We start from the raw sequence: 15,000 nt of genomic DNA on the forward strand, positions 1-15,000 counted from the left end.
AGAGAATTAGTGTTAATTTGGCGGCTGCGGGACTGTGATGAGCAGCAACAATAACAAGAATAAACGTGATCGTAATTGCGTCTAACAAAGGCGGCTTTTCAGAGACATCGTTCGTGACAGCTCTCTCTCTTCCCATCTCTCGCTCTCTTTTTTCTCTCTTTCTTTCTGTCCGTCTGTCTGCCTCCATCCCTCACATTCTCCCTCTGTCTTTTTTTCTTCTCTTGCCGTGCAGCGCGGAGCATCTCCTAGGCATGTGGAGCGGGCCCATATGCATATGTATGGGCTCGACGCTCCTCTGTGGATGGTGAGGAGATCTGACACAGAAAGACAGGATGAAAGTGCCTCATCTGATCCCATAAAAACATATTAAAACCTCCTCTCATCTTCTCAAAGGTCCCGTCGATTTAGGTGGAAAAGCGTTGTGCTCCCGCTCGCCCCCGACACAGCCAAAAAAAAAAGAGAAAGACACATGAGGGGCCCCAGGCAGCGGGAGACGTGCGCGATCGCATATTTGATAATCAGTCAGCCCCGTTTAGCTTGCAATAGAAGCAGGAAGTGGCATGCATAACGCAACAATAAAAGATAGCATCTCCTCACTCATCTTATTTACTTCTGCCTGTTTCATCAGTGGCAAGGACTTTCAGAAATACACAACCTGGCCTGAGCGCTACTATGGTAACATGCCTGTCACAGCACTCAATGTTTGAAAGTGGAATCCTTTGGGCTTTTGAAAGCTAGATGTTTTTCTTTTTCTTTTATTCGTTATTCTTCTGCTTCAAATTCATGCTCAGCCTCAGCATGAAGCAAGTAGTCTTGATCGGGACCATCGCATATTTGTTTTTTCATTCATATCTCTTTCTGGCGACTGCGGCATTGAAGTCATGAATTCTTCACCTCGGTGATGGTAACGTATGCTATATGAAGCTAGCGGCCAATATTTCTGCAGGTGAACATCACAGAGGTTGATGCGAAACAGATACACTTGTGATTAAGTGAGGCAGTCAGTCTTTCACCTCTAAAATAACATGTTCCCGCACAAGACAAATGTTGATCCGAACCTGACTTCATTTGTTTGTGTCTAGAAGAGCAGTGGCTTCGGTGCAGGGCTCCAAGGTTTCACGTTCTCTGTTGGCACATATTCTGAGGCATATAGATCACTCGTAAGCGTTCATATTTATTTAACAATTAAACCTATAACCGCTTCTGGCTTTTCTCCCGACCAAAGCCTGTGTGTTTTTGAGGTCTATGACAGGAGTTACGTGACCTCCTGCTGGACTTTTGAGTCAGAGAGACGCTCAGCAAAACAAAATGGAGTTTCACATGAGAGCAGACCGTGGGGCCGCTGACCGCTCCTAACCACTGTGATAGGTTGGGTCAGACTCACCACCGGCCCATAGCACAGAGCAGGGGGCAGGTAGAAGAGTTGGACAGAGCGAAAGAGAAGGGAAGGGAATAGAACACGATCTATGTATAATAGAGAGACATGAGAGATTTCCAAAAAGTGGGAGACGTTAGAGAAGTAAAGGAACCCAAACCAGCCTTAAGGAGGCGATAGTAGCATGGGAGTAGAGAGAGAGAAAGAGAGGGAGGAAGAGAGAGAGAGAGAGAGAGAGAGAGAGAGAGAGGCTGAGGGACTGTGGAGGATCCAGTGTTGTCTGTGTCCGTGTGTGTGTGTGTGTGGGGGGGGGGGGGGGGGGGGTGGGGGTGTAACCTGTGGATAGCTTTTCATTTAGCCTCTGTCCCTGACAGGCGTGGATAAGTGGTGTGGGACCCCTGCACAGGTGAAATCTATTCCTCCCCACTGGCCTGGGGGGCGGAGGGGGGTGAATGGACTGTAACAGAATTTCTTCAGCCCTCTGGGCCCCGCGCAAAGCAGAGAATAAATGGTGAAGGTGGCAGGCCTGGACAGAAAAATCAATGCCTGCTTATACAGACATGACACGCCGGCAGCCCTGGCAATCTGTGTGTGTGTGTGTGTGTGTGTGTGTGTGTGTGTGTGTGTGTGTGTGTGTGTGTGTGTGTGTAGGTGTGTGTAGGTGTGTGCTCCTCTCTTTTCAGGCTGCTGCTGGGATTTCTAGCTCCTACCTGAGCTCTGGGACCTGTAAATAACTCCTGCTCTCTTTTTTTGGTTGTTTCCACCATCCTCTCTTTTCATCCTCCTTCCTGTACTCTGTCTCCCTCTCTCTTGTTCTCTCTTTTGGCCATCTTCAGGAAGTACGAGTGTGACCTGTGTGACCGCTCCTTCAGTGAACGCTGGGCCTTGAACAACCACATGAAGCTACACACGGGGGACAAGCCTTTCAAGTGTGCCTGGCCCTCTTGCCACTACGCCTTCCTCACCCTCTCCGCCATGAAGGACCACTACCGCACTCACACAGGTACACCCAACCCCCTACCCCACACACACACACACGCACACTGCCTCCGTAAAAATATTTCTTAATTTGAACGAAGCCAAAGACTTTCCTCTTTTGTGTGCACTCAGGCATTGACAGTTGACAGTGGGTTATTTAAGAATATGATAAAATAAAAAGTACAATAAACAGCTTGCTTTTGTTTAATTAAAAAGCCTCCTTGATGTAGATAACAATGTTTCCAAAATGACTCCCCCCAACCCCACCCAAGTACGACCAGCACCCTTACTCTGACCTTCATATAACCTCTTTACCCTGAACTCACACTCAACTGCCTTTCTCTTTTGAGTGTTTATCGCTATCCTAGTCTGCCTCTGACTGCCTCTCAACCTTGTCCAGGTTGACTCCTGACAGTCTACCACCCTCAGACCTCCCCCTTCCGAGACACTTACACTAATTGGCTTTTGAGAGTACTCCTCTCTACACACACACACACACACACACACACGCACACACACACACACACCCCACCCCCACATAATGTCATGGTGACCTGGCTGAGAGGTCACTCGAGGTCACCTGCTCTGTCACTGACAAGACGGGCGAGTTGCATCCACTTCCTTAAAGATCAATACTTAACCTTAAGCATTATCATGTCGGCCAAATGTATACATGCTCTCCCCAAAGGACGCGGGTCATTGCTACGGCTTTAATTGGTTTACTTGAATACACTTAGTCGAGGTACGCGGTTAGCCGGGGCCCTGTGTGTAGGGTTCCGTAAATTTCCCTGGGTGCCGCTCTTTGGGATGCACTTCTAAGTGAGGCCTCCGCTCTGACAGTTTGACGGAGCGTTTTATAGGGAATATTCCATCCGTCTGCAAAGCCTGTGGTGCAAGGCCGCGCGCGCGGCTGTGTGAATGTTATTTTAAATGTGTTTGAACAGTGATGTAACACCAAGGCGCCCACTAACATAATTAGGCCTTTTATTTTCATTTGTTTCCAGCTCCATCATTCACCATCACGGGGCGTCTGTCGCAACCGAGCGGGAGCATTACCTGCGGAGAGAGAGAGGGAGAGGGGGGGGGGGGGGGGTTGAAGGGTGCGATGGAGGGGTGGAGATAGAGAGGGAGGGGTGGAGGAGTGGGACGGGAGAGGCAGAGAGAGACTAATTGTTCTGATTAGTCAACCCCGAAAAGAGCTACCCCAAGATGGCAATCCATGATGCAACATGATTTTTTATGTTATTTATTTATTTATTCCTTTCAATAATGGACGGAGTCAGACGGGGAGGAAGAGCATTTGCAACATTACTGCAATCACATTACGCAAATAAAAAAAGCAAGCCCGACACTCTGTAAAATATGATGTGTTTGTTCGCGTGTGTGATGACTTTAAATGGTACAAACGAGGCCTCTCTAAAGTGTGGGCACCTATAATTATGAAAGTAGCAGAGAAAGTAGAGGCAGAAGTAAAGCCCCTCCTGTGAATATAGATAGGGCCATAATTATTCTGAATGGACACTGGCACCTCCCCACGCTGTCGTTTCTGTTTGTGTGCCTACATGTACGTATATGTGTGTGTTTTGGCATGCAGTAGCGATGCGGAGCGAGACCCTGTAGTGAGTGACTTAAATGACTCTCTCTCGAAAGAGTGAAATAAGTCGACGCCACACACTCCTCATCTAAAAATTTGGTGAGATAATGGGTGTTATTGGTTCTTGTGACCCACGCTTTTAAAAACCTTGTGGATGTGATTCATCTTTATTCCCGTTGCAACGATTCTACTGAAGTTAAATCACACAATATTCATCCCTTTGAGGCCTAAAGACTGCAGTTTATTAAGACGGGTAAGCATTTTACCTATTGTTGCGCCATTATATTATGCTTCTTCTGTTCAATTTGGAGTCCCCAAAAATCAGCTTTATTGACTGTAATACTCTGAGCAGGATGTTGCCTGCAGCTTAGTGCGTGAGGGGCTGCTGAGCACTGTAATTGCTATAAACCTGAGTTATCACTATCTACATTCATCTCGTTTCTTTTGTGTTTTAGTCTTCTCGTTAGATGTTTATGGGTAGCAGGGAAGGTCTGCTCGTAATTTAGCGAGGGAATAAGGCTCCAAATTAGCGATCTTTAGCATTGGCGCGTCGCAGCGGCAGTCATGCAGTGGTTTCGTGCTCTCTGAGTCTCCGTTGTTGCGGCTTGATTGGTGTGTTTTTTATGCTAATCTCCCCGCTCACATCTTGTTGTGCCGCGGCGACGAAGAGGAGAAGGAGGAGGTGCCCCCCGTCAGCCGCCAGGGTCGTTTGTAACATCTGATGTATGGGCCAGTCGGATAAATAAATAAATCAAAAACGTCAAACCCACACTGGACTTTTCCAAAGCTGCTCTGCAGGGGGGGAAAAACCTGCGCCCCACGACAGAGGCACAATTGATTTCCTCATTGCCTCAGTTTGTCGCTTAATCTGGCGATATGCTGATAAATCTTCGCACTTTGTCAATTAATTTCCCTGAAAAATGAGGCCCAAAATGGCGTGCACATCAATACAGTGGCGGATTCTGTGTCAAAAATTAAGCGGTAAAATTAATTGCCCTCCTATCCGCTCCTGCTAAAACATAACTAATGAGGGAGGCAATTATAGCTGTATGCAGACTCCTCCAGGGTTATTTAAAAACACACACACACACACATGCATGAACACACACTCGCTCTCTCTCTCTCTCACACACACACACACACACACACACACACACACACACACACACACACACACACACACACACACACACACACATACACTTGCACACATCTGCAATAGTATCTAGATGGACAAAAGCAGAGATTACTTTATGTATGGCAGCTCATTTTATAAGCTTTGTTCCTCTGGTCTCTGTTCCTTCCTCTGTTTTTCCCCCATTGTGAAGAGAGACTTTAGTAGTGTTTTGACGTGAGACAGAAGGACATCGCTAGGCCCATAGCATATCTTAGCCTTTAGCTGAGCTAGCATAGTGGGTGAGGAACGTAGACACTGATCACCCACTAATCTGTTCCACCTCCTCCCTCTGTGGTTGTCGGGCTGCTCAGGTCTTTGTGTTTAGGCTCATAGTCTCATTTAGAGGGAGAGATAAAGAGAGAGCCGGAGAAAGGAGAGGGGATAACAGGGAGAGACAAGGAAGAGTGGGACAGAGGGTTAAATGGAAAAGGAGGGGTAAAAAAGAGAAAATTAGGAGAGAAATAGTCACAGAGGAGAGAAGACAGAGAGAGAGAGAGAAAAACTGTGAAAATGAGAAGTGTGTGTGTGAGAGAGAGGGCAGAGAAAGACTGAAAATGAGAAGTGTGTGTGTGTGAGAGAGAGAGAGAGATGTAAAGAGTGTGAGCGAGAGAGACGACTTGGAGGGCTCAGGCCTTTTCAGCCCCACTACAGACAGTGCTATGTCTCTCCTCAGCCTCTCTCTCTCTCTCTTACTCTGACTGTGTCTCTCGCCCTCCTGGTTGCTGACAGGCCCCACGTCACTCTGGGCTGGGTTGGGTGGCGTGGGAGGTGGGGTGGGGCTGGGTTGGCGGTGGCGGCGTGTAATTTATCGCCAGCATTTCCTCCCCAAGAATAATTGTGGCGAGCGCGGCCGGGCGCGTTGGGATCGATGCGTATGGATTTTCCTGCGGTGGGGGTCTTGTAGCGCGGGGCGTAATGAGAGATGGAAGGGCGACAGGCGACTTGGGAGGGAGAGGGTTGAGGGGTGGTTGCTGTGTGTGTGTGTGTGTGTGTGTGTGTGTGTGTGTGTGTGTGTGTGTGTGTGTGTGTGTGTGTGTGTGTGTGTGTGGGTTGGGATCACTGAGAGGATTTAGCTGCTGTGTGATCAGACAGAGACTAAAATGAAGAGGAACAGACTTCAGGTGTCTGCTGGCCTGACAGATGGGCATACTAACTGGGGAAAGGTGAAGCTGGTTTGCACAGCGATCCCAGCAGGTGAAAAGAGGGTCCGTGCTGGTGGGTGACAAGTGGGGGGGGGGAACCATGTCGCAACGCTGGTGGACATTTCTGGGCCACCCTGCACAGTTGTTTCCAGGTCCCCTTGTTTGTGTGTCGGTTACTTCATTTATTTATTTATTTATTTACTGTTTGTCTATTTGTGTTCACTGAGTGGGCCACACACACACATGTACACACACGCTCAAACACACAGAACAAGCTTCCTCGGGAGAAGAGAGACTTCCTCTAATTTCCGCCCTCTCAGCAAGAAAAAAGGGGTGAATTTTTTTGTGTTTAGATTGAACGGACAAGGTCACTGCCTCCCGTCCAGGGACCGTCCCTGTCTCACTGACCAGGCGGCTTAACCTTCAGCCAAAATAACACACCCCGCCCCAAAACAGGCATCTACAACTTCCCCCCCCCACCCCCCCAAAAAAGTTAAACTAACAAAGTACGCTTAAAAGTCAAAGACGAGTAGCCCCCAAACCCTGCGACTTTTTAGTGCACTCGCAGGGAAAAAAACGGAAAAACACACACAGAGCTTGTTACAATCCTCTCTCTTTCTTCTCCTCTCCTCTCTCCTCTCCCTCTCTCCTCCTCGTTCCTCCCCACTTCAGTGGCGCTGCATTAAAACACATTACCCACAGCAGAATGGCTTTGAGAGACTGTGATAAGCCTGGCGCTCCTCATCTTTTACTGTCTCCAAGGAGCCGCCCAGAGCCGGGTGCCATTAGCGCTGGAGGAGCAGCTCACCCCCCGAATGGAAATCATCACATTATCTACCCCCCCACCCCCCCGCCCCCCCCGCCCCGCCCCCCCCCCCCCCCCCCCCCCCCCTCCCTCGACGCCACCCTCGACGCCACCCTCCCTCTGCTTGAGAAGTTGTTGCTGCCTCCTTGGCAGATGCCACCGCGCGTTATTGACACGTTGTAAATGTGAAGGGGAAATAAAAACCTGCGATTGAAATTGTTATCTTTTTCGGAATGGACTAATATGAGAGGTGGAAGGTGTGTGTGTGTGTGTGTGTGTGTATCTGTCTGAGTGCGTTGGTGTGTGTTTTGTATCAGTGTGGTTTCATGTGTTTAAAACGAATGGTGGGTGTTCGTTTCTGATTGTCACATAGCCGTGTGAAGCCGTGTAATTTCTTTGAATGTCTTCTCACATCCGGTCCATGTGTGTGTGAGCAATTTAATGTGTGTGTGTGTGTGTGTGTGTGTGTGTGTGTGTGTGTGTGTGTGTGTGTGTGTGTGTATGTGCGCGGGCATGAACATCTATACGTGGTGCGTCGGTCTTAGCATTTGTGTGTGTTTAAGCATCTGTGGCTCTGCCTGGAAGGTTATGTGTGTGTGTGTGTGTGCGCACGCAGATGTGCCCACTGCACCGAGCTGTGTGTCCTGTCCTCAGTATTCTCTCTCGGTTGGAGGGATTGCCTCTCGCCGACTGGTGACCAGGTGTGCTCTCTCAGAGCTGTATCCTCCTCTTCATCACAGCCTTCCTGAAGCACCACTAGTCATACACACACACACACACACACACACACACACACACACCACACACACACACACACACACACACCACACACACACACACAGACACCACACACACACACACATACACACACACACACCACACACACACACACACACACACACACACCACACACACACACACACACACACCACACACACACACACACACACACACACACACCACACACACACACACAGACGCCACACACACACACACACACACACACACACACACACACACAGCACCACAGGCAGGAGGCTCATGAGATTCCTCTCAAGCAAGGAAAAGACATTACAACGTCCAAAGTCACAGCGATGAAAAGTCCTTTAGTTCATATTTAGTCCATGCTCATGTATAAGTAGATCACAGTACTTATAGAGTGGGAGAATGGTACAGAGATCATAGTTCTGTAGAACGTTTTTTCCATTAATATGTATAAAGAAGATTGCAGTGCATTTAGAGTGAGATTGACATCATGGTTCTAAAGTTCCATAGCTCGTAAGGTCCTGTCAAATAAACAGTTATTCTAGTCAGGGCAACAGACAAGGAGTCTGGAGGCATCGGTCTCAGCATTATTTGTGCTCTAGGCGAGTTGAACCAATGACCCCAGTGACCCCAGCGACGCCTGCTCCGCTGAGTAAGGCACGTTGAACTGTTCAAAAGCATCCTCATGCACACCCTGACCACATGAAGCCCCGCTCAAAACACACTCCATCAGGAAGAACAATCAAGGGAGAGGTCACAGCGAGGTTATCAAGGTTGCAGGAAAAATTAAAAAATGTTCCTTCCAAAGGCCCACCCAGGACAAAAATGTTTTACCTCTTAAACCCCCCCCCCCCCCCCCCCACACACACACACACACACACATACACACACTCCCCTCATCTCTCCCAGGGAGGGAGCGGCTCATCAGGCCGTAATGACAGAGCCAGATGCAAGGGAGAGAGGAGATGCATAAAAAGCCGCTTGAGTGCTCTGTGCGAGCCCCATCTGGAAGGCATCGAGCAGAAATGAAGTTGTACAAAACCATTCCATTGATAATAAAGCTAATTTTTATGGCTCTGACAAGTATGTAATTATGTTCAGTGGTGCTTTTCAGATTTTATCACAGTCAATAAACCGCACCGCTAATTTCTGTCCCATTTGACATATTTACACGGATACATCCGATTGGAGGGAATTAGTTAAGTGTGAGAGCTCTTTGATGGATATGTGTTACCAATCTGTGACTTTTCTGCGCTTTCTCACTCTCTCTCTCACTCTGTTTTTCCTGTCTCTGTGCTCTCGCTTTCTCTCTCTTTTTTTCCACTCTCTCCCTCTCTCTCTCCATTGGGCCATCTCTGCCATCTGTCTCTGTCGGTGGCTCCTCAGTCTCTTGCTAAATTCTCTCTCACCCTGTCCCTCTCCTCCCCGTCTCTATTGGTGTCCTCTCTCTTTCTGTCTCACTGCCCTCTCTCTCCCTCTCTCCCTCCCTCTCTCTCTCTGTCTGTCAGTACTAATCTGTTCCACTGCTCTGTTCCCCAGGAGAGAAGTCCTTCCTGTGTGACCTCTGTGGCTTTGCTGGTGGCACTCGCCATGCCCTCACCAAACACCGGCGTCAACACACAGGTACCTACACCGCCGAGCACCCTGTCCCTTCCAGCTCCTGAACACACACACACACACACACACACACACATACACACACACACACACACACACACACACACACACACACACACACACACATACACACACACACACAAAGTAGTGACTCACTGCAATTGGTAACAAACTCACTCATGTTTATGCATATCATATTCTTTTGCTCAGAAATGCATAGGGTGAAGGAGCACACACACACACACACACACACACACACATTCTTTCTCTTCTGTCGTTCTCATGCATACATACTAGCATGATTTTGATTTGCTCTGGATTGGCACGTGTACCTGTGTGTACGGCTGAAAGGGCTCTTTTTAATTTAAGCTATCATTTCAGCTTGTCATTTTTGAGACTTAGGAAAATTGCATTTTTGGATGGGTTGTCAATAACAAGTGCTATTTTGAAAATTAGGATCAGCTCTTCTTTCCTCCCTCTCTCTCTCTCTCTCTCTCTCTCTTCCAAAGAGTTATCTGGCAAGCCACCAAAGATCTCCCGTTCGTTCATACATATTAATTTAGATTTTCATAATTCACTCTCTTCTCTTTTACCATTTGTATGTATTTATTCAAAATGCCACTCGTTCCTCCTCTGTCGCGCTGTTAAATTTGTCAATTTCAATAATTGAGCTGAAAAATCATTCAGCATTGTGCAGCAAAAAAAAAATAAACTTTAACCATATTGGCACCCTACTGATGCCAGTGACTCAGCTTCAGTTAGGAGCATAGAGCATAGCTCATTTGTCTCCTTTTTTATTGTTCATTTGTTTACATGCTTATAATGCAAACCAACATGTAGCATGTGAGCTTAGCCTTAGTGGTGTGAAATACTGTGTAGGGCTTTTATCAGTAGCCCCTTATACATGTGTCAATGTAAACCGTTTACATCGCGTCTGCACCGATAGAAACTCGTGAACGTGTTACAATTGCCTCATGTATAAGGGGTCTAGATGTGAACTGTTCGTTTTTCCGCCGATCGTCTGAGCCTTTCGAGAGAGGTGGTTTACCACGATCGTTCGGCTCAGAAAAGGGCGTGTCAAATCAGGCCGATGTGTCATGGGGGAGGCGGTGCGTGACTGGGGGGAGATGACCCAAAAAACGAAATAACCCAGGCAGTTTCATCTTCGAGACGTTAAGGCTTCTTCCAATACTGACAGCTGACTCATAGCTTGCAGGTTTGCGGCGCTTTAAGGAGACGCGACATTTGAGGGATCGTCACTTAATTTAAACCTTTTTTGCTTCCGTTAGTGTGTGTGTGTGTGTGTGTGTGTGTGTGTGTGTGTGTGTGTGTGTGTGTGTGTGTGTGATAGAGACAGAGAGGACTCAGTAAAACATCGGAAAACACCGTGTCTCGTAAGCCTTAAGCTATCAATCACCCCCACAATGAAATATGCCATTACAGTCACGACAAACTTCTTGGCATTGTGGTGCGCTCAAAATGCAAGCTATAAACGTAGCCATCCTAATGTAACCAAAATTTACCTCTGCTGATATGCCTAACCTTCGTTCTATTTACAATTTGTCTTAGCACTATGCAGGAATAAAATAGCATCTACAGTGTCAGGATTCATGCGAGAGCGCCTGGCTTCTATAACGCGCCCTGCTGCACTGAAGGAGCGCTCACTCGCAGCACTTGTTGCTGGAACGCATAGAATTCGTTTTGCAAGGTGCTGTAGTCGTGGGAACGACTGGCCTTGTTTCTCCCAAAAGGAAAGTAGATTTTCCTCTGCTGATCCCGCGTCTATATGGAAGTTTGTAGAGAGATTGCGGGGGAGTAAATGCTCCGCTGCCGAAGTAGATTACATGTTTTTAACTTCGGGGTTAATTCCCTTTCCTTTACGCCTGCTGCTGGCTAGTACAGACAGCCGGAAAGGTTAATAAACGGAATGAAATAGCTACACATTACACACGCTATGTTTTAATAAAACCCACGTTACTCACATACTGGTTAACACTGTTTGTTAAAGCACATAAATGTTTGTCGCTACATCCAAACTGCGTCACTGTTGTCCCTCCCTGTATCTGCTCCAGCCGCACCATTTTACTTGCAATGTGAATCATTTAATTTAAATATGCTTATTGGCATTTGTTGCACCTTAATCATTTTCTACAAACATGATATGCTATGGTGTAGTAGACTGAGACTCTATTCACTACTGCACAAAAACTAGACACGTTTGCAAAACTAGACGCTTGCAATGAAGTAGGTAAAACAACTTTCGCCAATATCTCCGTAAGGGAGATGGGTTGTGTGCTCAAATTTCCTGGGATCAAAGAAGACGTTAGTATTCATGTGCAAACTAAAAATCATGTCTCAGGATTGCTGCGCATGCAAGTTATTTCGGGTGTCTTAACTGTAACTAATACCACTGTCATATAATTATGAGTTCAGTAAAAGACGGAGCAAACACAGTTTTCTACCGTTGTTGAAACACATCCAGTGTAGACTCGTTTTCTTTCCATCTGAGAGTGGTTATTCAAAGAAAATATTAAGAACTATATGCTGATAGAAAGAAGGGAACTTTAAGCCACTACACTGCCTGTGCACGATGCGGATCCACGTTGATGTTGTTAGTAAACAAACCAGGTGGGAGCACATCTCCGTGGTCTTTGCGCATGCCCGAGGCAATGTAAACAGTTCACATTTTGCACATGTAAACACGTAACGACAAGAGCCGTTTCCCTTGAAAATTTTCACACCTACACGCGAAGACGATACGATAAACTGATCTGATCACATTGGCACATGTATTAGGGCCTACTGTTTGGGCTTCTTGAGAACTAAAGCTGCGGGCTTGAAGGCTTGTTGTTGGCCCCTGCAGTTCTCTACCAGTTCAACACCTGGAGCATAATTCATTCATGTATCCACTCACTTGTTTTTTTTTCCTCTGTGCTCTCTCTCTTTCTCCCTCTCTCTCCCCTCTCTCTCTCTCTCTCTCTCAATTCAATTCAATTCAATTCAAAGAAGCTTTATTAGCATGAATGTTTTTTTTTAACACTATTGCCAAAGCTGATTCAACACATACATATTACATACACATACAAAAAGAAAAAAAGAAAATGAACAGAGTTGAATAAAAATAATCAACAATAATCTCTCTCTCTCTCTCTCTCTCTCTCTCTCTCTCTCTCTCTCCCCCATCTGCAGGTGAGAGGCCGTTCAGGTGCCACCTGTGTAACTTCGCCTCTACCACGCAGTCGCACCTGACCCGCCACAAGCGCGTGCACACGGGCGAGAAGCCCTACCGCTGCCCCTGGTGTGATTACAGGTAGCACGCTACCACTATACCGTATCCACACACACACACACACACACACACACACACACATGCTTGAACACTCGCATCTTAGATATCTTAGGGTTACAGCAGGCATATATTAAGTAGAGTCAACCTACCCCAGACAGCTATGTATATATGCATACAGGTAGTGGCTCACTGGCCGTGCCACTGTGGCATTGCTACTGTCATAGCCACACAAAAGAGAGGGGGCAACAGGAGGGGTGCAGAAACTCAACACCCCCCACATGTAGGACACATCAGTGGGATTGGGGTAGTTGTGATGGGAAGACTAGGAGGGCTACAGGGGGCTTATTATGGGATGTGTGCTGTGGGGGAGGATGTGATGTTTTTCTGTCAGGCTCATCGCTCTGCCATCATTATCATTTGGGGACACTATGCAGGAAGTTGTAGGTGAAATTAGGAGAAACGTTTTTTTTTTTTTTTCTTTTAAGAGAGGCACACAGTCCCTCTCCCATCATTTCTTCTACCACGAGAGAGCACACACACACACACACACACACACACACACACACACACACACACACACACACACACACACACACACACACGTACATAAAGCTCTCACTAAGACCCTCCCAAACATGCCGGTTATTGACATCTTAGGTTTTGGCACTTTGTGTTGCTTTTGAGATTCTGGGATTGGCAAATGTAGCCATTAAGATGTATGTGCATCCATCCATATTATTCACCAGCTCTTAACAGAAAGTGTTGGAGTGTTATTGTAGATCCTTAGTTCGTGCTTGGCCACTTATGTTCGTATTTACATCCAAAAATAGAAGACGTGGTAATTAGATTACAGCTGTGTGTGAACTGTAATAAGGTAACAATTATTCTCTTCATTTATGAGAAAGAAGACATTAACACTGGCATAGAAAGCTGTGAAACAAGTGTAATAAGATGAACTACCTGATAAATAATTTCATGGATGTTAATTGAATATGCTGTTATTGAAGGTACCCAATCTTGTGGGTAATGGTTGGAATGTTCACGATGTCTGCTTCGCTCGTTCTCTCTGAAATTATTATCCATTCAGTGTCAATTCAGCTTCGCACGTTTCACCCCCTACAAACTTTCCAACTTTTTATTTAATTTTTTTGAGGAACTTCGTCGCTCTGTGAACTTGCAAAGCCTTTGTCTTCATCATCACCATCATCACCCATAGCGGGAATGAAAGTGGCTGAGGCTTTTAGATGTGGAGCAACATAAACTTAAAACTGAGAGATAGAGCTCATCTCTGTGCTCAGTGGATTGCCATGAAAACACGTCTTTAAAAAGTTGGAATGAAAATTCCCTGTAGTTCCTCAGATTGTGTAAGACTGATATTATATGAGTATAAGTGTGGGTGTGTGCACTGATACACATTTGAATATTTGAAGTGTGTGTGTGTGTGTGTGTGTGTGTGTCTGTGTGTGTCTGTGTTTGTGTTTGTGTGTGTGTGTTTAAGTACACATGTATGTAGGTTTGTTTCTGAGTGACTGTGTCTTGCTTGTTGCACAGCATGTGTGTGTGATTTTATGTGTGTTCGTATGTGCATGCCCATGTATGCTCCATTTAGTGTGTGTGTGCGTGTGTAACAGCATGTGTGTGTGTGCGTGGGTAACAGCATGTGAATGAGTGAGTGTGTGTGCATGCGGGCATGTGGTTGAGTGAAAGTGATAGTGAGGGGGGCGGCCTCTCTCCGTGTGTCCCGTTGAGCGGGAAGTTTGGTCTCGTCTGGACTAATTAATGTGGTGGGTGGCGGGAGGCTTTGAGCCGGCCTCTCCCCAGTCTGACACCCGCTGACTCCTAAACGCTGCACGCCTGTTGTTTTTCACATGACAATTACACCATTTCTATATCTCACACACACACACACACACACACACACTCACACACTGTTGCTGCGCTACAAGGAACTGACCCGCCACACCCCCACCTTCCCATTTTATTCATCTTTTTTAAATCCTCTTTTTAGAATGTATTTCCTGTTTTCATGAGTAAAATGAAAGAGTAGTTATATATTCCTCAGCCCAGAAATATACTAATCAGTCCCACGTATCTGTTACCATTATGATCCTTATAAAGCTGCACGCAGTGCAAACGTTGTTTATCTTTGTCGGAGAAGAGTTATGAAAAGGGAAAAAAGTTTTTTAATTATTTTTATTTCTTTAATTTGATAAATGTATTTTTTTCTGTGAAGATAAAGTCTGCCTTTTTTCTTTTTT

At 46.4% G+C, this 15,000-nt stretch overlaps 1 protein-coding gene across 1 annotated transcript in view; it reads left to right on the forward strand.

Annotated features, from left to right (window-relative positions):
- The window catches only part of znf407 (zinc finger protein 407), a 147,851-nt gene that overhangs the window by 85,472 nt on the left and 47,379 nt on the right, over window positions 1–15,000 (forward strand). The window contains exons 5-7 of the mRNA XM_080857949.1: window positions 2,212–2,378; window positions 9,376–9,459; window positions 12,643–12,763. Of these exons, the coding sequence (XP_080714075.1) occupies window positions 2,212–2,378; window positions 9,376–9,459; window positions 12,643–12,763 (372 nt within the window). The remainder of the gene's footprint in view (window positions 1–2,211; window positions 2,379–9,375; window positions 9,460–12,642; window positions 12,764–15,000) is intronic.

Source organism: Sprattus sprattus (genome assembly GCF_963457725.1).
Source record: "Sprattus sprattus genome assembly, chromosome: 19".
Taxonomy (NCBI): domain Eukaryota; kingdom Metazoa; phylum Chordata; class Actinopteri; order Clupeiformes; family Clupeidae; genus Sprattus; species Sprattus sprattus.